This window comes from Lichtheimia ornata (assembly GCF_029851405.1).
Source record: "Lichtheimia ornata isolate CBS 291.66 chromosome Unknown scaffold00001, whole genome shotgun sequence".
NCBI classification, from domain to species: Eukaryota; Fungi; Mucoromycota; class Mucoromycetes; order Mucorales; family Lichtheimiaceae; genus Lichtheimia; species Lichtheimia ornata.
The window spans coordinates 312,724-333,299 of record NW_026695321.1 but is presented as its reverse complement, the minus strand read 5'-3'; the positions used below and the strand labels follow the sequence as shown (position 1 = coordinate 333,299).

Here is a 20,576-nt window from a genome sequence, read left to right as displayed (position 1 = left end):
GCTCTCTTTTTGCAAATAAACCCAATCGTTTACTATTAGTCAGATGAAAAACAACCGAAAATAGTTGAGCTGCACAACAATGGTGTATGTTTATATGTACAAATTTATTCCAGCAAGGTCAACTTGGGCATGTTGAGAAGAGTAATTCCTTTTACAGGGTCACAATCAAAGTTCCAGTGTTTCCAATGATTCACTTTGCCTTGACAGGGGTAACAGAGTGCACAAAACTTGGTACGGAAGCCTTCGCACATCTTGCGACCATTACGCAAATTATCCAGCATATCGTACATGGTACCACCAATCGCCTCTGGATCACCAAAGTCACCAAAATGCTTTGCAATCATGTCCTCCTCGCATACATCGATTTGTTGTATCCGTGCATCCAAGATGGGCTCCACTTGATAGGGGAATAGCCATACTCCAAGATTCTGATCCTCATTTTTGACAAAGATACGAGGTCCTCGAGCAATCAGGTGTACAAGATCTCGTGATATGATGTAAAGTGCGCCTGCTGTGTATCGTGGAAACAATGGCAATGGATAATCAAATTCACTGTTCTTGTTGCTGTTATCTCGAATGGGTGGAATGTTCCTATTCAACCACATCATAAGTCATCCAAATGCAAGATAATCCATCCTCCCGCCTTTTAGCTTACCAATAACTTAAACCTTGCCAATATCGTGTTTGCACACCCAAATCCAAGAGCTCCTTGGTGATTGTATCCCATCGAATAAAGATATCATCATCGGTTTTGACGAGGTAATCAAACTCGTATTGCTCTGCCCATTCCATTGTGCTGAATACTTTTTTGCTGAGGTCTTCATACTTATCAGAGCAATTGAGGAGAAGCACATCACCATGCGTATCCATCTCAGCTTGTATTTGGGGCCACATGGTCTCTCGCACTTTGTCTGAAGCTGGTTGACCCATGATGAAGCGATAAAAGTAAGCGATGTTGTCATTGTTCTCGGGCATGAGTTGCATGGTTGTTTCCCGAAACACTTGTCGTTTGGTGAGACTTTTGGGTGTCCAAGCGGATAAAACAAAGACCATGACACGAATTCCAGCCTCTGCCATTTCAGGATGCTTTTGTACATTGTCGGGCATCTTTGCTGATGATAATGCATTGACAGCATGGGAGATACTGTTGCTGCGTAAATAGCTGACTTGACGCAAGATGGCGAGCATTGTGAATACAACGACAATAAACAGAGGAAGGACCAAGACACGGACAACGGTGGATTTGTGATTGATGGCCTTTCTACTGTATTTGGGATTGGAGGCAAGGAGGATCTTGAATACGTTGCAAACCAATAAGATAAAGCACATGGTCATCCATTGCCACATGGGTTGATCGGCTCCATAGTAAGATGAGAAGAAAGCATACACCGACCAGTGGATCACTGTAAGTGTTGCTAGTCGCACCAACGCATTGCTGATTTCATAGTGGTACAACCATCTTCGCATCATACTTGTTGTCAAGATCCAACTCCAATAGCCAGCCAGCACACACTATACATACAAGTTAATATCTATATCCTCCCTCCCAATTGTAGTAGTACTACTACTATGAGGTTGACTTACCCAAAGTATAGCGACACAATAGGTAAGAGGAGTGCTCTTGTTTTCAAAGATACCAGTCTCATCATATTGCGGCTGTGTCCATGCTCGATTGATACATTGTAAGAGGCCAATCCCGGCGGGTATAAGACTGAGCAACCTTAAGAGTATGATGGGGAGATGAAAGCGTCGAGGTACATTGAGCGATGACAAGGACAATGCACGTTGCCGAAAGGAAGGGAGACCATGCGGCTATAAATGACGATCGTGTTGTTTTAGGATACAATAAAAAGGACGCATGCTGTTGGTTTTTACCGTAGCCATGGTGGAGATGGGGGTTGGGTTGGCGGATCGGGTGGATGCAACAGGGAAAAACGAGCGGTGCCAGTGTGAAAAGCCTTCTTTTGGGTACGGCCACAGACCATTAAACTCCTTCTTCTTTATCAACCTATATCAGTGTCTTTAAATCCTAGTTGCATGAGTGCATTCCAATCTAGTATCCATGCTGCCCTGAAGATCATGCAATAAAAACATCTTTACGATTCTATTACTGCAATCATTGTAATTCCTGATCCATATGAAGCTATTGGGACACCCAACAAAACTTGATCCATAGAATGATGATACATGAAATGATACATGACGTATAAAGGTGGATAAGATAGGATTGTATTAGGATAACAAGATGTATCATGTGTATGTGTGTGCGTGTGTGTGTGCATGTGTTGTGTGGTCAAAGACACGGTCTTCCGAACAAATCCTCCTCCTCCCTTTCCTATTTACTATGCTAGGCCGTACTAGCCCTGTGCTATCCTATTTTTGTGTCTATAACCCATCGCTCGCTCAGAATGAAGAAAACACAAAGGATCAGATTCTATACTACACTGCAAAGACCGTCGTTCCAGCCGATGTCAAGATGAAGCAAGTGGGTCTTGCTCAAGCTCTAGTCAACTTTAGCTCGTAAGCACTTTCCTTCAATTGCACTTTTATATACTCATTGCAGCTATTTCTAGGGCTTTCTCTCCGTCGCAACCAGCACAAAACGTACACGCGCAAAAACATCGACTTATCTTCCTGCAACCTGAACCAGGATTTTGGATACACATGTGCGTGGAGCTCGGCATTCTACGTAAGCAAGTCAAGGATAGCAAGGGCAAGGAGAAGCTGGTGACCGAATATTTGGATGCTCAGTTGAATGATCATGCATTGGAAGCTGTGCTACGTATTGGCTATGAACAATTTCGACTCTTGAATGGCACCATGGCATCCATTTTAACCAATGCCGCTCGTCGTTCCACGCTCATGCATCGTATCGAGGAGTTTTTCTCCGAGTGGATTTGGAAATGGGACTTTGACAGACTTGATACCATCGTTTTCTCGGGTGTATTCAATGGCGTCCCTGTTCAACCTTTGCAGCGTCAAAATTATTTACGGATTCAAGACCTTGATAAGATTATCCAAACAAAGACAAGATTTATTTCACACATGATGGCTTGGGATAATCAAGGAGGATTGGTATATCGTTCATCGGGCTTGGAGATGCAAGATGTGGTCGCTCTTCGCAAATGGATCTGTCAGGGGCAACAACAACGTGATAAAGAGAATCAACAACAACAACAACAACAACAACTTGTTAGCAGTAAATCATTAACGACACACAATGCTGCCAACACATTCAAATCATTCACTCGCTCATTGTCCCATTACTTTTCATCATCCGCACCTACTTCCCCTGAAGAACGACCATCCTCGCCTGAAAATGATTCACCCTCCTCAGATGCAAGTGGTACGGTGGAAGATGTTGTACGAGTCCATTTGAAAAGCCGGTCTGGCCAAGAGCAACAAGAAGCACAAGGTGAAGAAGAGCTTGAGGAATACTTTTTGCTTGTATACAAAGTAAGTAGTAGGGGTTGGCTTTATTTGTTGACAAGGATGGGCTAACAAAGATAAGCACAAGAGCGATCTCTTATGGTGTTTCTTATTACCCGCTTTCGCAGAGGGTGCAGAGGAATGGTTGGCAGATCCAGCATCCATGGTTCAACTTGAGAATGCCTTGGTGGAAGGAGATATTGACGATCTTACCACAATCATTGTCGAGAACAAAGAAAGTACAAATGAAAAGAGGTAAATGCTTGGACAACAAAAAAAGGCGCATTGCATTCATTGTTGCTTTGATGTTCAAGTAGTATGGCTCTGGGAAAACATTATCGGTGCTTTTATTACGACAATGCGACGCTCAATATCAAATCGACTTTGATGGATCAACGCAAAGATACGTTTACAGTGAACAATGACATGCTATTACAGCTGCTGGATATCAAGAATGACTTTGAGGCGTAAGTGATGTTGCGTTTATAATGTCCCATTTATTGATCATGCCCACGTGTAGCATCCCCAATACGAGTGAAGTTTATACAAGATCAACTACCAATTATTGGATTGCTGGTCGACGTGTATACAACCGGTTAGCCATTCGACAGCAGCAGATGCAAGCGTCTAATACCGATGATCATCAAGAACCGCCTACCGAAGATGAGGAAGAAGAGGATCATTATGATGAAGGTGTTATGAGTGATTATGTGGAAATGTATCTTGTGGCAGCCAAAAAGGATACTTCACTGGCCGATGTAGAAGGTAATGATGCACCCATCCCACTCATGTCCGTATGTTAATTAACACGTTCATTAGAAACCATGCGCAAAATGGCATCTTCGGTCGTTGATACCATGCGTATCGAGTAAAATGCAAATCTATCATTCGAGCTTTTATGTACATATTTTAGTGCCATCTACATTATAAAATATCCATTATATTGTCTTCGTCGATCGAATTGGAACTTGTTTCATTCTCTGCCTTGTCATGGATGCCATCGGTGGTGGTATCATCTTTTGCCGTAGTTGACGTTATCATGGCATCTGTTTTTCGTTGGTGGAAAGCAATCCAGCCATCACGTCGTGGCGCATCCCGCTTTGTCCATCTATATACAAGCATCCATGTTAGCATTAAACCGCCATCTTCCTTTTCTTTGGGGGAAACTTACAAATCCAGTAGGCGTCCTCGTCCTAGTTCCTCATTGTAACCAGCTTTGGGTAATAGTGTCTCAATCATATCGTATACGGCTGCTGGTTTTGGCTCCGTGAATTCATGTTGGATCCATTGTGATGCTGGTTGCTCGAAATCGATGATAACATCTGGTGATCGTTGATGTCGCAGCTCAAAGCCATCGCCCTAATATCTTTATGAGTAACACGGCAAATCACTTCCATATTGGATCTTACCTTTCTAAAGATAAGTAGGATTTCCTTGGAGGAGCTGATATAGGGGCTTGGTTGATCCACGGGTATGTTGTTGACGTACTTTTTGAACCACACCAGATTCTCGACATAGCGGCAGTCTTCATAAAAGATGCATTAGAAGAATATCACATTCAATAAACAACCTTGTAAACATACCCAGTTCATCCATTAATCGCACAACGTCGGCTTGTAATAGCTTGTGTGTCCAAACGAATACTAGGCCTGCTGTCATCCGTGTCAAGACCTTCTTCATAAGCCTCATCTAAAGAGAACAAGACAATGAGCCATTGAATAAACCCAAATCAAGGAATGAATGCATACCATGTCCTTGAGTGTCCATGAACATCGACCATCATTTCTTCCATCCTTGACATAAAAGTCCCATGGTGGATCGGCAAGAATCCCTTCTAATGGTGATGATCCTTTTCCAGAAGGTTCCTGGTTGGCAGGGCCGAGCAATGCTTCGAGGATGGTGGGACATTCGGCCATATCATCGAGTTCGCAGTAATAGGATCGTCCATTCTCGGGAATAGATGGTCTAGCTTGGTCCAATCCAAGAGGTTTGACGTGATGCACACCGCTAAAAAGCTCATTGGGTATAACAACTTTGGAAATGAGGTCATCAGGGGTGTCTTGCTTGGGTTTCTTGACGCCCGTAAAGAACATGGATAAGTTGGATTGACGAACAGTGGTCGGCTTCTCTTCAGGTAACGCTGTCTTGAGTGCAGCCGTCTTTTTTGCCACCAGCCTATATTGTCTATGTGAGCAAAAAACGAGAGAAAAAGGAACAAGATAAAAAAAAGACTTACATTTCAGTGGTAGTTAATCCTCGACGCCATTCCTGTTTAGCTCTCCAATATTCATGTCGTTTGATGGGATCCAGGAACGGTTGCATGAAGTTGTTGTATGCTTCCAAGCGTTCTCGAAGCTCCTTTTCATAGTCGTGCTTTCGAACGTGCAAATTGGCGTGTTCTGGTTCCTGAGTGCTTAAAAAGACATCCATTGCATCTTCATCGTCTTCGTCATCATCAAATACAAAGAGGGGTTGGCGTGGAGGAGGCATCTTTTTGACCATGTCGCTGATAGGTTTTCTGGTAGCTGGTGTTTTTGGCGCACGTGGAGTTGTTGTGGGTAGTCGAGTGCGTATAGCGGATGTTGATGCTGTGCCGCTTCGACGATGATATTCCTTCAGCCATCGATCCACATTGCGTTCGATCTCCTTGACTTCCTCTGTTTCCCATTCGTCTCCAAGTTTGGATGAAACGGGCGTTCCTGATATGCTGCGATCCTTGTGGATTTGCTTCAACTTGCCATCGACCATAGCGTAGGAAGGATCAACGATCTTTTTATCGCCCACCAGCTTTCTGTAATAGTTCATGCACTGATATCCAACACGATGCGGAATCTTTTGGCTGAATAATCCCCATGCGTATCCAATCTTCCATCCCTTTGCAATCCATTCATGGTATCGATCCATAAAGCACTTGTGCTCTGAAGCTGTCCATCCACCATTTCGTTGGCCCTCACCAGGTACTATGATCAATCACTTGTAAGTATCCTTCCCTATGTAATCGATAACAAGGATAGTACATACCAACAAAGCGGAAATAGTAACCTTCCGGATTCTAGGACCATGTCCCCATCAGTCACTAAGGCACTTGAGAGCCATCCATCCAATGCCACTTACCACATAGCGTGATTCCCAAGCCTTGATACGTGACATTTGCCATGTCTTGACACATGATTCTGAAAACACATCCTCGCCCACTTTGCGCTTGGTAGGTATTGGCTTTGAGACTGCTAGTGCTTTGAGCTGCTTTGTCGCTTCATCCTCGCTGGTGTCCATATGGGTGCCATTGCTACGCTTCGTCATGGGATCAGCTGGTGTGTGAGATTGGAATATATCCTCGTCGCAATCCAATTCGATTACTGATGATCTCCTTTCCATCTTAACATCTGTCGTTGTAGTAGCACGTTGTGGGGTAGTCGCAATTGGATCATCATCAAAGTCAGGCCATGAGTCCATGTCGTCATAGTCTGTAGCATCATCGTGACCCTCGTTCTTCAAGTCGTTTGCTGCTGTGGCATTGTGCTGTGGCTGCTCTTTATCATGATATTGCTGTTCAACACGGTCCAATTGTTGCCAGAATGCTGTGTCGTTCATTGCATCGTCTATCATCAAGTAGTTGTCCTCGTCTTCTTCTTCATCCTTAACAATACGTCGCTTGGGTGCCTCGTCAAGTTGCTCGGATGGACTCAAAGACTATCCAGTGTTCCTCGTGTTAGCAACATATTGCTTTTGACAGTGGCTTTCTATGTACCTTGGAATCGCTTTGGATCGAGTCATTGCGATCGTTGTGTGTTGTCTGCAATTTGCGTTTCTTGGAAAGAGAGAGACTGATCGGCTTTCGTGGAGTTGAATCGGACGATCGAGAAGAAGAAAACATGAACAAGTCGTCATCCATGTCGAGGTATAGAATAAAAACGAGAGAAGAGGAGGAGGAAAAGGTAAACTGGGATCAAAATTACAGGCACGCATCTTTACACGAAACGCGTTGGCTGCAAAAAAACGCGTCGGGTAAATTCATTCCTTCATATCGTCGCGTACTGCAATCCATGACATAGACCTAGCTAGCATACCATTAGTGCAATGAATGATTTGAATGTGATAAAGGCATGGTGTCCAAAATTGTGTTCTTGATGATCTTGGGGTTATTCATGACTACAAGTAAGAAGATCCATCAGTTACCATCACGTTTCATGGGGGAGGTCATGTAATGATGGGCCTTTTATATTGAAAATAGAATGATCGACAACCTTAAAAGGACATGATGGAGCGTTGTATAGTAGCCATCAGCATCCAGGCGTCTTTAAAATGTCAATAAACAATAAATTTTTCCATCATTTTCCTTATCATTGCATATAACACATAGATGAGATCAACGTATTTTTATAGCTATCATTTGCCTTATCTATGATTTGACTATCTGGATATGCATTTGCACCCATATCAGTGAACATAATGGTGGTGGTGGTATACTCTTGGGCTAAGGGATGATAGCCTTGATTGGGTGGGTCTGCATAAGAAGCCGATTGTCGGGAAACGTGACTTTAAGACTCCAAAACAATTTCTTGGGTTTGGCAGGCCTTTACTTCTTCGCTTGTCAACATGCCACGTTCTGCCTGGAAGGGTCCCTTTTTCGTCGCTTTCCCTGGTCTTCGAGAAGCCATTAAGAATGGCACTCCCATTGCCACTCAAGGTAACTCTTGATCCGTCATGCCGATTGTTGGAGGAAGCACTAAACCTGGATTCATTCATATAGCTCGAAGCTGCACCATTCTCCCTTCCTTTGTCGGTCTCAAATTCCTTGTTCACAACGGCAAAGACTACATGCCAGTTCACATTACCGAAGACATGATCGGCCACAAGCTTGGCGAATTTTCCTTTACCCGCAAACGGTTCACCTATCGTTTCACCAAAAACAAATAAAACGAGAATTCAAAGTCGACAAGAAGCGTTTCCAGGCAACAACAACATGATTGTATATAGGGTCTATATGTTTATACATGTGATACGTTCTATTTGAGAGGAGATGGGGAATATGTTTCTATTGGGAGTATGATACACAATGAAATGGGTGGGTTTCTATGGACATGGTTCATTATCGTCTTCAAATTCAATCAGGACCTGCCCGGTTTGAACAGCGCTGCCTTGCCGTACATGAACATTTTTGACAGTACCGACACGTGATGTTCGCAATACATTCTGCATCTTCATAGCCTCCACCACTGCCACTTCAGCTCCTGCCAACACCTGCATAGATTTCATCAATATCAAATCTAACCGAATCCAATCCTTTAACGTTTTACCTTGTCACCCTTTTGAACAGCCACACTAATCACACGTCCAGGCATTGGGCTGGCTACCATCTTGCTTTCTTGCTCCTTCGTTTTTGGCTTCATGTACTTTGATAATTCACGTTGACGATCATTCAGGATAGCTACTTTGAACTAGACTCGTTGTTAGCTCATTTATCTTCAATCCCTTAAATATACATACCTTGTCACCACGATACTGCATCCTGAAGCCAAAGGGTAAACTATCCAAATATTGCACCACGACATCTTGCTCCGTTTCTTTGATGGAGGCATAAGCCAAGAGATCATCGAGTGGCCATTGTGTTGATAAGGATAGCTTTTCAAACATTGGAGAGGATACCTTGATTGAAGCATATAAGCATCATCACTTTTAACCCTCCCTCCAAATTCACAACATACCTCAAAAGCATCTTTCCCAGTCATACGTATTGAAAGCATCACTTCATCCATGCAACCATTTTGCTCATTTGTCAGCTGGACCCAAATGTTTCTTGGTGTCGTGATAAGATCGGACACGTTGGCTTCCTTCTTGGACCACATGGCAGCATTCACCGCAGCTAATTGGTGTAATTCGGGTGTTGCTAATCGAGCACTTTGATATCCATTCGGGTATTCCTCGGCTAAAAAGTTGGTGGTGATTGCTTTGCCCTGACGAAATCTTGGATGGTCCACCACGCTTTGTAACAACGGCAGATTGTGTGTAACCCCTTTGATGACATACTCATCCAACGCTTTCACCATGGTATCAATCGCCTCGTCACGTGTTTCTCCATAGGTGGTCAACTTGCAAAGCAGTGGATCATACTCGACAGGGATATCCGATCCTTCCTTAATACCTGAATCGCATCGGATGTTGGGGCTGGTGGATGATCGTGGTTCACGGTAAGTCAATAAACGGCCCACGGATGGTAAATAGCGTGTGGGATCCTCCGCATAAACGCGTGATTCAATAGCCCATCCACGACATTCAATGTCTTGTTGCTGCAAGGGCAATGGATGACCTGCTGCGGCATATAACATGTGCTCCACAATATCGAGACTGGTGACATATTCTGTAACTGGATGTTCCACTTGAAGGCGCGTGTTCATTTCAAGGAAATAGAAATTGCGTTCATTGTCCACCAAAAATTCAACTGTGCCTGCAGAGCTGTAACCCACGTGACGTGCCAATGCAACAGCTTGAGCACCCATCTTATGCCATGTCTCTGAATCAATGTGTACACTCGGCGACTCCTCGATGACCTTTTGATTGCGTCGTTGAATGGAGCATTCACGTGGAGGTAAATAAACGACGTTGCCATGGTTATCACCCAGGATTTGAATCTCGATATGGCGTGGTTGATCAATGTATTTCTCCAATAGCATACGATCATCACCAAAGGCTGATTTGGATTCTTGTTTGGCCAACTTGAACCCTTCCACAAGCTCCTGATCATTCCTAGTTTGATATCATGAATATCCAAACCTTTATATGTACCATAAAGAGGTCATATACATACCATGCAATACGCATTCCTTTTCCTCCCCCACCTGCACTGGCTTTGATCATGACAGGGTATCCAATATCATTTGCCACCTTGATGGCATCCATTGTGGTGTCCACTTGCCCATTGTATCCAGGGATGCAATTCACTTCACTGGCCTCCGCAATCAACTTGCTTTGAATCTTGTCACCCATAGCAGCGATAGCTTCACTCGAGGGTCCCACAAATGTGATCCCATTTTCTCGTAAGGCCTTGACAAATGCTGGGTTTTCACTGAGAAATCCATAACCAGGATGAACAGCTTGTGCGCCCGATTGTTTGACAGCTTGGATCATACGTGGAATGTCAAGATAGGATTGTGGCTCGCCAATACAGATAGCTTCATCAGCCATTTGGACATGAGGTGCATTCGCATCAAGATCAGAATAAACGGCCACCGTACGAATGTTCATCCGACGAGCAGTCTTGATGATACGACACGCAATTTCTCCACGGTTGGCAATAAGGAGCTTGTCGAATGTCTATCATAAATAAACAATATAAGCATCATCCCCCCAACTCTTTATTATAACGTGTGTACTTACCGGCTTGACAGTGGCTGAACCTGCTTTTAAACGAGAGTCTGTTGCTGCTGATCGTTGGACATTGTGACAAGATAGCAATCGTAGCGAGGTCCTCGGAAGAAGACGACTTGGGCTATTGCACAATCGAGGTCGGCATGGTGCTGTTCTTATGGAATGTGACATTAGCCACGGGATCCTCGGCAACTGTTTTGCGACATGGAGAGACCGAGACATGGCATGAGAGAAAGAAAAGAGAATGGAAGCAGTGTGGTGTGGGAAATTGAATTATACACACACAAGAAGGACCCCCTCCACCCCACCCAATATAGCACGAGATTACACAAGATTCTCCGTCAAATGACAGCTCTGCATGATGATGATGCAAGATGATGTATTTACAAATCGTTATTTTATCATGTTCATTTACATGGTTGATAGCCAGTTTATGCGGCACCATCCTTCTTGGCAACGTAAGCTACGTGGCATAGTGAGTATCATGGTTTGTTGTTATAATACAAAAGTAATGGATGACTTACCAACGAGATCAACGACACGGCATGAGTATCCGAATTCGTTATCGTACCAGCTGACAAGCTGCAATAGGCATGATTAGATCATAGGATACGTATAGAGATGCAATAATAAACCACATACCTTGACAAAGTTGTCATTCAAAGCAATACCAGCTTCAGCATCAAAGATGCTTGAGCGATCGTCACCAATGAAATCGCTCGAGACAACCATATCCTCGGTGTATCCAAGGATACCCTTGAGAGATCCTTCAGACGCCTTCTTGAGAGCAGCCTTGATTTGATCATAGCTAGCAGGCTAACAAGTTATGCGTGTGTTTTAGTATACTTCATCAATGAGAGAACATGATACATACCTTTGAGAGACGTGCTGTCAAATCAACAACAGAGACATCGGGGACAGGCACACGGAATGCCATACCAGTGAGCTTGCCATTGAGATCTGGGATGACCTTGCCGACAGCTTTGAAAGATATATAAGTATGCATATACAGTGGTAGGAGTAGTAATAATGTTACCTTTAGCTGCACCAGTGCTAGCAGGAATGATGTTGGGGTTGTTACCACGACCCGAACGCCAATCCTTGTGGGAAGGACCATCGACAGTCTTTTGGGTAGCAGTGGTAGCATGAATAGTGCTCATGAGAGCTTCAGTGATACCAAACTCATCGTGGATGGCTTTGGCCAAGGGAGCAAGGCAGTTTGTGGTACACGAAGCGTTGGAGATGACCTTGTATTCAGGCTTGTAGGCATCCAAGTTGACACCACACACAAACATGGGAGCATCCTTGGAAGGAGCACTAATGATCACACGCTTGGCACCTCCCTTCAAATGGGCTTCAGCCTTCTCGGTGGTTGTAAAGACACCTGTGCTTTCAACAATGTACTCGGCACCATCCTTGCCCCATGGGATATCAGAGGGCTCCTTCTCATTGTGCACCGAAATAGCATGGCCGTTCACCACAAGCTTTCCATTCTTGGCTTCAACAGTACCAGGGAATTTGCCGTGGACTGTATCATACTTCAACATGTACACCATATAGTCGAGTGGGATGAAGGGATCATTCACAGCAACTACTTGGGTGTTGCTATCCTTTTTCAAAAGAGATGCACGCAAGACAATGCGGCCGATACGACCGAAACTGCATATGCAATGTAAGACACAGCAATCATGATTATACAATGGATACTCTACCCGTTGATTCCAACTTTGACAGCCATGTTGAATAAAGAATGAGAAAAAGACTTGTTATGACAGGGTATCCCCCATCCACAGCCTGCTTTATATTAACAAGGACCCTTGTTTTTTGTTTCACTTTTGTAACAATGATGTTTGCGAGTGCATGTTGCCCTTGCTAATCGCCTCATCATCATTGTATCATCATTGCTTGAAAAGTATCCTTTTCCACATGCAGTATTTTCAACGAATTGCGTCAACAAAGATGGATCCTTAAAGTTGATATTGATGTCGGATCCTAACGTGGTTCAAATGTTGTTTGTATCAAGTCAAAAGATCATCATAGTTTCAGTCAGTGCCAGCGACTACCATAAACCCCTCTAATACTTGGATCATTAACAATTTGCCGAGTGCCTTGGTTTCAAAGTTAGTCTAGACTTTTCAAAAGCGCAAATCACGTGTGATGATGGATCCATTATCTCAATCAGTGCATGGGTGTTGCTATTAGGTCATTGTTCACAAACGGGTGTCATGGATATGGATACAAAGACATGTATTGTAATATGCAAAAAGAGAATGATATATTTTTATGTGTATGTGCTAATTTACTCCTCGTCATCATCTTCATCGTGCTCGCGAAATCGTGGATTCTATTGAGTAAAAGCGTTCGAGTACGTTAATGCATGTGGTATGTCAACCATGAATGCCCTATATAAATACCTGTTCCTTTGTTCGTTTACTGCGCTCACCATCCACATCGTCATCTCGATCACGTTTACGTGACGCTATCCATATCAACCATTATTAACCCATCGCATTAAAAGGAGGACGAATGACTACTTACCCATATCCTGTTGTCGACTTTTGTATTCATCTGCACCCTGTGGAATGTCCTTGATGGGTTCATAGGTTGCCTTGAGTTTTTGTTCACGCTCGCGCTCCAAAGCCAAACGCATGCGATGACCCCATCCACCACGACCTGCATCAAATTCGGTACGATACTCATCACGCACTTGACCACCACTTCGACCACGTCCAAATTGTCGACCTTCCTTGAATCCAGGATCCAAATCACAGCGAATAATTCGTTCATCCAACTTGGTGCCATTGATGTATTTCATGCAATCAAGTGCATCTGCACGATGATAGTATCTGGCAAAGGATGTCATCAATGGTCGTCGTCTTTTTGTTTGAAGCGAATAGAGGAGGAACCCACACACTTACTCGACAAAGCAAAAACCACAAGGAGTCTTGTTGTTACGATCCAGACCCATGATAATACGCTTGATTTCACCGCATTTTGAAAAGAGTTCATAGATCTGTTCTTCGGTTGTATAGAATGAGAGATTGCCAACGTACAGGGTTGCTGTTGTTGATAGATCGTCGCGGAATTGGTTTGAAGATCCCTATGACAAAGATATCAATAAAGCGAATGCATTGAATAGGTGTAAGTTTCCTACCTGATATTGCTGGTCACGGTATGTGGAAGGAACGGCGAGTGAAGTGACAATAGACGTCATAGTGAGAGTGTGTGTAATAAAGAAGCAAGAGGGAAGGAGAACGCGTTGGGAGGAGGATCATGTGGGACATGCTATTGGATAATCAAACTCAGCGATGGGTATATAAAGGGGAGTCACCTTTGAAGTTTTTTGTTTTCTCTTTAGCCTCAATTAATGAGTAAGGATTGATATAGGCGTCGGGTGACACCGATGCATTTACTTTTAATCCAATTTTTTCCACTCACAGGCATGGCCTTTGAATAAGAAGCCTTGGCCATATCGGCTGGCTCTCTTGTTCATTGATTGCTAGCCTCCCATATCCAACAACAAAAAGAAAATGATAATAGATATAGATATATATATACAATGTGTATTTGATATACGATGCTTAACTAGTAGTAGGGGTAGTAGTACTGGTGGTGATGATGTTTTCAGGTTGGGTGGCAGTAGTAATAGTAGTGGTAGTGGGAGGAGTGGTAGTAGTAGAAGTGGTAGTAGGGGTGGATCCAGCAGCAGCAGCAGAAGCTTGCTCGTTTTCAATTTTGAATTCTCGCCACCAGTAATAGACTTGTGCTTGAGTGATGTTGGTGTTGGGGAATTGTTGCTGAACATCTGTGTATATATCTCTCGCTGTTCTTCCACGCAATTCCTCCCTTCGTATTAATTCTCGAATCTCAGGTGGCGTTTTGCGTGATGGTTCTGGTAACTCATGCCTCATCCCATGCTGGAGTAATACATAGACGTGTCTTGAGATGCGATCAATGGTGGCAGAGATACGTCCTTTGCAATCGAATCGTTTCCTTTGTTTCGTATGACGCCGTCGTGCCGTGGTTGATACGGCGGATGCTTTGGCAGTAGCGAGCGATTGTGAACAATTGGCATAGAAACTGGCAACCCCTTTCCTTGCTGTAGAAGGATTCACTGTTTTGAGAATATATCGGTATCCATCGCATTCACCCAATGTGGCGCATAATCGCTTGGCAAGATCGGTATCCGTGTGTGCTAGCCATGTATCATCCAGCATGATTCGTACTTCATAGCAATACTCTTCTTGTTGGTGTGCTGTTGCTGCCACAAAATGTTCATGCAACGTCGCCAGAGGTACCAAAGGGACACTGCTTAGCTCTTGCTTTTGTTGCTGCTGCTGCTGCGATTGTCCATCCAACGTCGAGGACCCGTCTCGCTTTCGTTTACGATTATTTCTGCATCGATCGCACGTCTTGTAGCTCCGTGTGGGATCTGGAACCTAACCGATTTAGACCATTTTCCCTCGCTTTGGCTTTTGACATCTACCTTGGAAATGGCTGCTGTCGCGTGTCTGCAAACAATTGGAACAAACTTGTTGCATGTGTAAAGAAAAGGAAAACGTGGAATAGCTGCTCACCTAAATGGATCACCAGTAGGCGGCGTTTCTATCAGACAAATCACCCAAGCTTTCTCATCCATGCATCATCCACATCCTATGAGCCAACAAGCTAGAGAATATAGAGAGTCAATGCTTGCCATCATTATGTAATCATAGTTTGCATTTGATAAAGTTGTATACTGTAGCCATTTTTATAAACCAATGTTGTCTAATGTGTATACTTGTTGGTTCGCTTTTGTTATGCTGCATTTCTATTGGAGTCCTTCAAGCTTGTCATGTAAAGCAAAGGATGCATCACGTCGTCTACAAGGATCCCTAGTCTATTTCCATCGGGATGTCTATGGCCGACTTTGCTGACAGCAATTGGTTATATAGGAAGCAGTGCCCGGATTAGTAATGCATAGCTAATGCGTTGTCTATTGCCAGGGAATATGCATCACGGGCCCTTGTGCGATCGAATTTTCATTGTGATGGATGAATGATCCACTTGCAAATTGATGTAAATGAGCCTAGAATCACTGCAACCGGTTGTCCGGCAACTACTAGAGCGATGTTCTTCATTGTGGATTGTTCATCCAAAGCTGTTGAATATATAGTAGCACTCTTTAAGCCCCCTTAAGCATATATTTCAAGGTCTTCAATTACAAATGAGGTTGGTTGCTATGACTGCATTCATTTTTGAGGCACATTGTGTGGCCGAGATCATGGATAGGAGGAGTAAGCTATTATTAGAAAGAGCCAATTTGAACCAAGATTTGACCGGGCAAGGTTGTATACTCATGAGCAGTATACCAATGCTCTTTTCTTTATTCCATGTATAACCAGCGTACTCATAAAATCAAACAAAAGAGCTATGGTTCTCTCGACACTGGGTTGTAAATACAATCAATGATAGATGGAGGGGCCACGGGACATCAACGTGGTTGTTGTCACACAAGAATGGGATCACGGCGGCAGGCTACTACTACTACTCCGAAGCTGGTTCTACCGGAAACACTACTCCACCGATCTTCTTTCCGTTCACTACACACAACACATGTGGGTTCCATTGGTATCGCTCTGCTCTATCTTTTGGGGATTGGCATCTGCATCTGGTGTCAAGAACTTAGTGGTCTTTGGTGATTCGTATGCTGGTGAGTAGTCAACAACACAAGAGCGACTTTATGCACGTTGACTGATGGGTTCCAAAGATGTCGGCAACTTGCAACGATTGAGCAATGGACCTTTTTGGAGCGAGGATTTGGCAGTGGGTTGGAATGCGAGCTTATACAGCTTTGCCTTTGACGGTGCTGTTTGCGACAATGCCCTCTTCAACGATACCAGTGACGACGACGCTTTGCCGAGTATTGTCGATCAGATTGAAATGTATTACAACCAGCAACTCAACCTTGAGCCAAGCGAAACAGTATATGCGTTTTGGGTCGGCTTGAATGACATCGAGCGAGGCTTTCAATCCAAAGGCACAGAGTTTCCTTGGGGTGATATCATCAGCTGCATTAGTCATCAAATGGTATGAAATCGCATTCATTCAACTTGGCATGTCTCATCTCTCTCTCTCTCACACACACATTTCCATCAGCGTAACATCCGCAAGGTGTTTTCCAGCAATCGATTCCTAGTCTTGAATGTACCACCCGTGGAATTGATGCCTTATTTTGCTGGGTCGGATATGGAAGACACGCGTAGCAACATTGTCAGCAAGTTTAATGAGCTATTATCCAAGGATGTGGTCAGTCTCAACAAGCACCATCGGGCTCTGGAAATGGATTTGGTCGATGTGAATGCATTGATTAGCGACATGGTTGGTAACCCCGAGGACTTTGGATTCAAGAACGCAACCAGTGCATATTGGGATGTATGTCAAGGACAATGTACGGATGATATGGATACCTATGTTTGGTGGGATAGCATTCATTTGACAGGAGGTAACGAGGATTATGCAAAAGAGTGTGGGGATGATGTGCTCATTGCTATCTTTAAGGTGCCCATCGAGCTATTGCCAACAGCATTTTGTTGTCTGGATCACTTGAGCCACCCGTATCACTGCCATCAAGTGACCAAGTTGAACAAGCATTGTCGTCAAATGATCTTCATCGTTCACCAAAGTATTCTCCAGAGAAAAGCACCGGCACGATTGAAAAGGTTGTGAAGGAAATCATGGCAGCCAAGGAAACCGAGGAACCAACACCCGAGGTTGAAGAGCAAGTAGAGGAGGATTCATCGTTCAGTCATATCTATTTTGTGATTATGGTCTCAGTGATTCTCTGCATTGGATTTGTGTGGTTCACTCGACGACAAAAACGCGCTGGTGGCCTTGCAGCACTCTCAAGTCTTGTCAAAACCAACACTGGACGTGGTCGATTTATGCCGTTGCGTAACTTGGAATCCAGTAACGTGTGATCCATTTCCTTTGTTCCATAATGCATATTCACCCATCACCAAGTTTAGCATTTCCCCTCCTTTAAACACCATTCATACATGTATACACACACACACACACGCACGCACACACATACACACTCATTATACACATATCCATATCATGAGAATACACTTAATAGAGATGATCATTGTTTCTCACACTATTAGTGCCACTGATCAGATGTCATGGTGGATCCAGACCAAATCCCTTTGTTTGTCGTACATACGACGCCCTACACGCACAGACGATAGCACAGCACCATGATTGACAATCCTTTGAATGCTTGTATTACCATCATCAACCATAGCTTATATGCTAGCAATATGGATTTGATACCCACTGAGAGTAGTAGAGATAACAATGTAATGAATAGAGTGAGCTGCTTCGAAACAGAGTAAAAGGCACCAAGCAATATTTGAAACATGATGTCGTTATGTCTTTTTATTCGCGTTGCTCGCGTGCCAATGCATGTACAATTTTCGCGCTTTCTTTCTCTTCTTTAAACCAATCATGGATCTTAATGATGACTTTGACTTGTCCGAGTTTTTGATTTTGGATGGAGAAGACGACACGTATACGTCGCCATGTGGCGGGGAACCACAAAAACCTGTTGTAGCGGCATTTTCACCATTGACACCTCCTGGGACGCCATTTGACATCCATATCGCTGACATCAAGAAGGAAGAAGAAAAATCAAATGATTGTCCATGGCCATCCACATGGGACGCTGCGTCTGACATGATCCACAATCATCATTTGCAACAACAGCCAGCAGGCACCACCAGTGACACGGTATGTCCGCTGTCAATCATGCTATCACCACCCACAAGTAGTTCAAGTACCAGCTACTCGACACCACCATACCTGCACAAGCAGGACCAAAAGGAATCAATCCGCCTTTTCCCCGATCTTCCAAATGGCGTGAAAACCAAAACGATAAAGATTCCCAGTTGTCAGCGTGATGCTATCAAGCGTGTTTGTCCTAAGGTTGCTACACCACCACCTATCAAAAAACCTCGCAACATCCGCACCCCAACATCCTATGACACCAAAACAAGCGAATTCTTGAAAAGAATGTTCTTTGAGACTTATGTACAGAACAAGAAGCTTACCAAAGAACAGCGACAAAAGATCATTGAGCGAACGGACCTCGACTCTCGAAAGATTACGTATTGGTTTTCAAACCATAAACGTCGATCCAAGGATCAACTCGAGACCTATGCTCGTTTATTACGACAAGGAACCATCACAACGTACGATGAATTTGTGCAATTTTGCAAGGACCATGACGTACCAGGCTTCCAACCACAATCCAACACGCAGACTACATTGTAGTTTTTCTCTCAATTTCCCTTCGATTGTATTTCTAAAAAGAATCCCATCTCAAAAAGTTGCCAATCATGTCCCCCTTTTTTCTCGACCTTGTGAACAAAAAAGTCCCCCCCCAATATCCTTATCTCCTTTGAAGGCCATACTACCCACATACTTTTGTTACTTTAGCAGCCAACTTGTACTTTAGCACATTTTACTTCCACCAATACCATGCATGTGTGAATGCTTTTTGAACATGTTCACGTCCCGGTTTATATACAATGATGAATGAATTGGTAATGATATCATATGATGTGTAGAAAAAAAGGATGTGTGTGTGTGTGTGTGATCAAGCGAGGAGTTCCTTCCATTCTTCATCAACCAATCCAAGGTGTTCCTTTCCAAAGGTATCTGCAGCCTTCTTTGCACGAGTCTTGAAGTCTGCTGGTACATTGCCATTTGCCTGTTTCAAAAGGGTATGGGCTGTTCGCAATACCTATAATAGTATATCCCTGATGTCAGATCCTGTGCGTGCCTAAATGTCCGCTCTCTCTCTCTCGATTTACCTTTTCTGCCATATCCTCATCTTCAGGGTACTTGTCAAGTACGTTGTTCAAATATTCCCAAATGTCCGTTTTCAATAATGCTTCGCCAAACTTGGCATTGTCAATCATCAACGAGTTGAACATGAATACAACCTTGCGTAGCATAGCTGGATCTGAAAAATGGATCCACTCCAAGGTGAGACCGATGTTGCCAATAAACCATCCACCATCCACTGCTACTTACCATCAGCAAGTTTGAGGATATCAAGAAGAACTGGGAGACCATTCTTATCGAGGAAAGCATCAATGGCAGGAGGGCTGTGTTTCAAGACACCGGAAAGAGCGTAAATGAGTTTGCCCTTGACTTGCTTATCTTGTTCCGTTTTCAAGAGATCCAAAAGAGCATCCAATCCTTTGTGTGAAATAAACTATGCTTTTTGTGTCAATATGGGAATGATCTCGTCTATTGATCCACTTACTGCTGTTTGTGCTTTTGGATTGTTTTGTACGGCGGTACCGCATACCCATGCAACACCTTTACGGATTTCAGGCTCGGGAGCTGTCAGCTGACCAAGTAATGCAGGCCACAAGTTCATTGCCTCGATATCTACACGATCATTCAATACTCCATCACCAAACGTTGTGAAAGGATCATTGACTTACTGTTTGCGTTATCGATGCCTTCTATAAGCTGTGCGTAGAACTCTTCATTAGTCATCTACATACATACATACATACATACAACCCATATCATCCATAATGGTTCTCCTCACTTACAAGCTCCAAGTTGTCTAGTGCAATCTCTCTGTTCTCGAGGGTGTCTTCGGTATTGGCGATGCATTCCACAGCCTCTAATTGGGGGGTATCGATATTCAGTCAACAAGGTCATCGATGTCGATGGGTGGGGGGGTGGGTTTATCGATGAGAACTACCTTTCATACGCGT

At 43.7% G+C, this 20,576-nt stretch overlaps 11 protein-coding genes across 11 annotated transcripts in view; 4 read left to right on the top strand and 7 right to left on the bottom strand.

The window, feature by feature from the left end:
• Nucleotides 1–104: 104 nt before the first annotated feature.
• On the bottom strand, nt 105–1,884 carry O0I10_000123 (uncharacterized protein; the record flags this gene model as incomplete). Its single annotated transcript, XM_058480238.1, has 4 exons — nt 105–591; nt 656–1,512; nt 1,585–1,812; nt 1,876–1,884. 4 exons carry the CDS (start codon nt 1,882–1,884, stop codon nt 105–107), a joined length of 1,581 nt encoding a protein of 526 aa, XP_058348761.1.
• Nucleotides 1,885–2,344: 460 nt separating this feature from the next.
• On the top strand, nt 2,345–4,301 carry O0I10_000122 (uncharacterized protein; the record flags this gene model as incomplete). Its single annotated transcript, XM_058480237.1, has 6 exons — nt 2,345–2,520; nt 2,574–3,456; nt 3,518–3,684; nt 3,744–3,896; nt 3,950–4,194; nt 4,249–4,301. 6 exons carry the CDS (start codon nt 2,345–2,347, stop codon nt 4,299–4,301), a joined length of 1,677 nt encoding a protein of 558 aa, XP_058348760.1.
• Nucleotides 4,302–4,353: 52 nt separating this feature from the next.
• On the bottom strand, nt 4,354–7,321 carry O0I10_000121 (uncharacterized protein; the record flags this gene model as incomplete). Its single annotated transcript, XM_058480236.1, has 9 exons — nt 4,354–4,537; nt 4,601–4,788; nt 4,839–4,954; nt 5,013–5,118; nt 5,178–5,604; nt 5,666–6,389; nt 6,451–6,481; nt 6,544–7,119; nt 7,178–7,321. 9 exons carry the CDS (start codon nt 7,319–7,321, stop codon nt 4,354–4,356), a joined length of 2,496 nt encoding a protein of 831 aa, XP_058348759.1.
• Nucleotides 7,322–8,025: 704 nt separating this feature from the next.
• Nucleotides 8,026–8,346, top strand: O0I10_000120 (uncharacterized protein; the record flags this gene model as incomplete). The annotated part of the gene is made up of 2 exons (XM_058480235.1): nt 8,026–8,116; nt 8,180–8,346. The coding sequence occupies 2 exons, from the start codon at nt 8,026–8,028 to the stop codon at nt 8,344–8,346; spliced, it is 258 nt and encodes an 85-aa protein (XP_058348758.1).
• A 156-nt stretch (nt 8,347–8,502) lies between these two features.
• O0I10_000119 (acetyl-CoA carboxylase, biotin carboxylase subunit) lies at nt 8,503–10,965 on the bottom strand (the record flags this gene model as incomplete). The annotated part of the gene is made up of 6 exons (XM_058480234.1): nt 8,503–8,670; nt 8,727–8,867; nt 8,917–9,075; nt 9,135–10,173; nt 10,235–10,740; nt 10,804–10,965. 6 exons carry the CDS (start codon nt 10,963–10,965, stop codon nt 8,503–8,505), a joined length of 2,175 nt encoding a protein of 724 aa, XP_058348757.1.
• A 260-nt stretch (nt 10,966–11,225) lies between these two features.
• On the bottom strand, nt 11,226–12,532 carry O0I10_000118 (glyceraldehyde-3-phosphate dehydrogenase; the record flags this gene model as incomplete). Its single annotated transcript, XM_058480233.1, has 6 exons — nt 11,226–11,257; nt 11,319–11,376; nt 11,437–11,610; nt 11,669–11,775; nt 11,831–12,453; nt 12,507–12,532. 6 exons carry the CDS (start codon nt 12,530–12,532, stop codon nt 11,226–11,228), a joined length of 1,020 nt encoding a protein of 339 aa, XP_058348756.1.
• Nucleotides 12,533–13,093: 561 nt separating this feature from the next.
• On the bottom strand, nt 13,094–14,008 carry O0I10_000117 (uncharacterized protein; the record flags this gene model as incomplete). The annotated part of the gene is made up of 5 exons (XM_058480232.1): nt 13,094–13,138; nt 13,209–13,273; nt 13,333–13,640; nt 13,713–13,894; nt 13,949–14,008. 5 exons carry the CDS (start codon nt 14,006–14,008, stop codon nt 13,094–13,096), a joined length of 660 nt encoding a protein of 219 aa, XP_058348755.1.
• A 367-nt stretch (nt 14,009–14,375) lies between these two features.
• Nucleotides 14,376–15,335, bottom strand: O0I10_000116 (uncharacterized protein; the record flags this gene model as incomplete). Its single annotated transcript, XM_058480231.1, has 2 exons — nt 14,376–15,226; nt 15,281–15,335. The coding sequence occupies 2 exons, from the start codon at nt 15,333–15,335 to the stop codon at nt 14,376–14,378; spliced, it is 906 nt and encodes a 301-aa protein (XP_058348754.1).
• Nucleotides 15,336–16,248: 913 nt separating this feature from the next.
• O0I10_000115 (uncharacterized protein) lies at nt 16,249–17,753 on the top strand (the record flags this gene model as incomplete). The annotated part of the gene is made up of 4 exons (XM_058480230.1): nt 16,249–16,486; nt 16,544–16,863; nt 16,933–17,278; nt 17,335–17,753. The coding sequence occupies 4 exons, from the start codon at nt 16,249–16,251 to the stop codon at nt 17,751–17,753; spliced, it is 1,323 nt and encodes a 440-aa protein (XP_058348753.1).
• Nucleotides 17,754–18,285: 532 nt separating this feature from the next.
• O0I10_000114 (uncharacterized protein) lies at nt 18,286–19,110 on the top strand (the record flags this gene model as incomplete). The annotated part of the gene is made up of 1 exon (XM_058480229.1): nt 18,286–19,110. The coding sequence occupies one exon, from the start codon at nt 18,286–18,288 to the stop codon at nt 19,108–19,110; it is 825 nt and encodes a 274-aa protein (XP_058348752.1).
• Nucleotides 19,111–19,435: 325 nt separating this feature from the next.
• The window catches only part of O0I10_000113 (uncharacterized protein), a gene marked incomplete at both ends in the record, with an annotated part of 1,699 nt that continues 558 nt past the window's right edge, over nt 19,436–20,576 (bottom strand). The window contains 6 exons of the mRNA XM_058480228.1: nt 19,436–19,582; nt 19,653–19,804; nt 19,876–20,059; nt 20,111–20,238; nt 20,295–20,322; nt 20,409–20,482. Coding sequence (XP_058348751.1) covers nt 19,436–19,582; nt 19,653–19,804; nt 19,876–20,059; nt 20,111–20,238; nt 20,295–20,322; nt 20,409–20,482 — 713 coding nt within the window. The remainder of the gene's footprint in view (nt 19,583–19,652; nt 19,805–19,875; nt 20,060–20,110; nt 20,239–20,294; nt 20,323–20,408; nt 20,483–20,576) is intronic.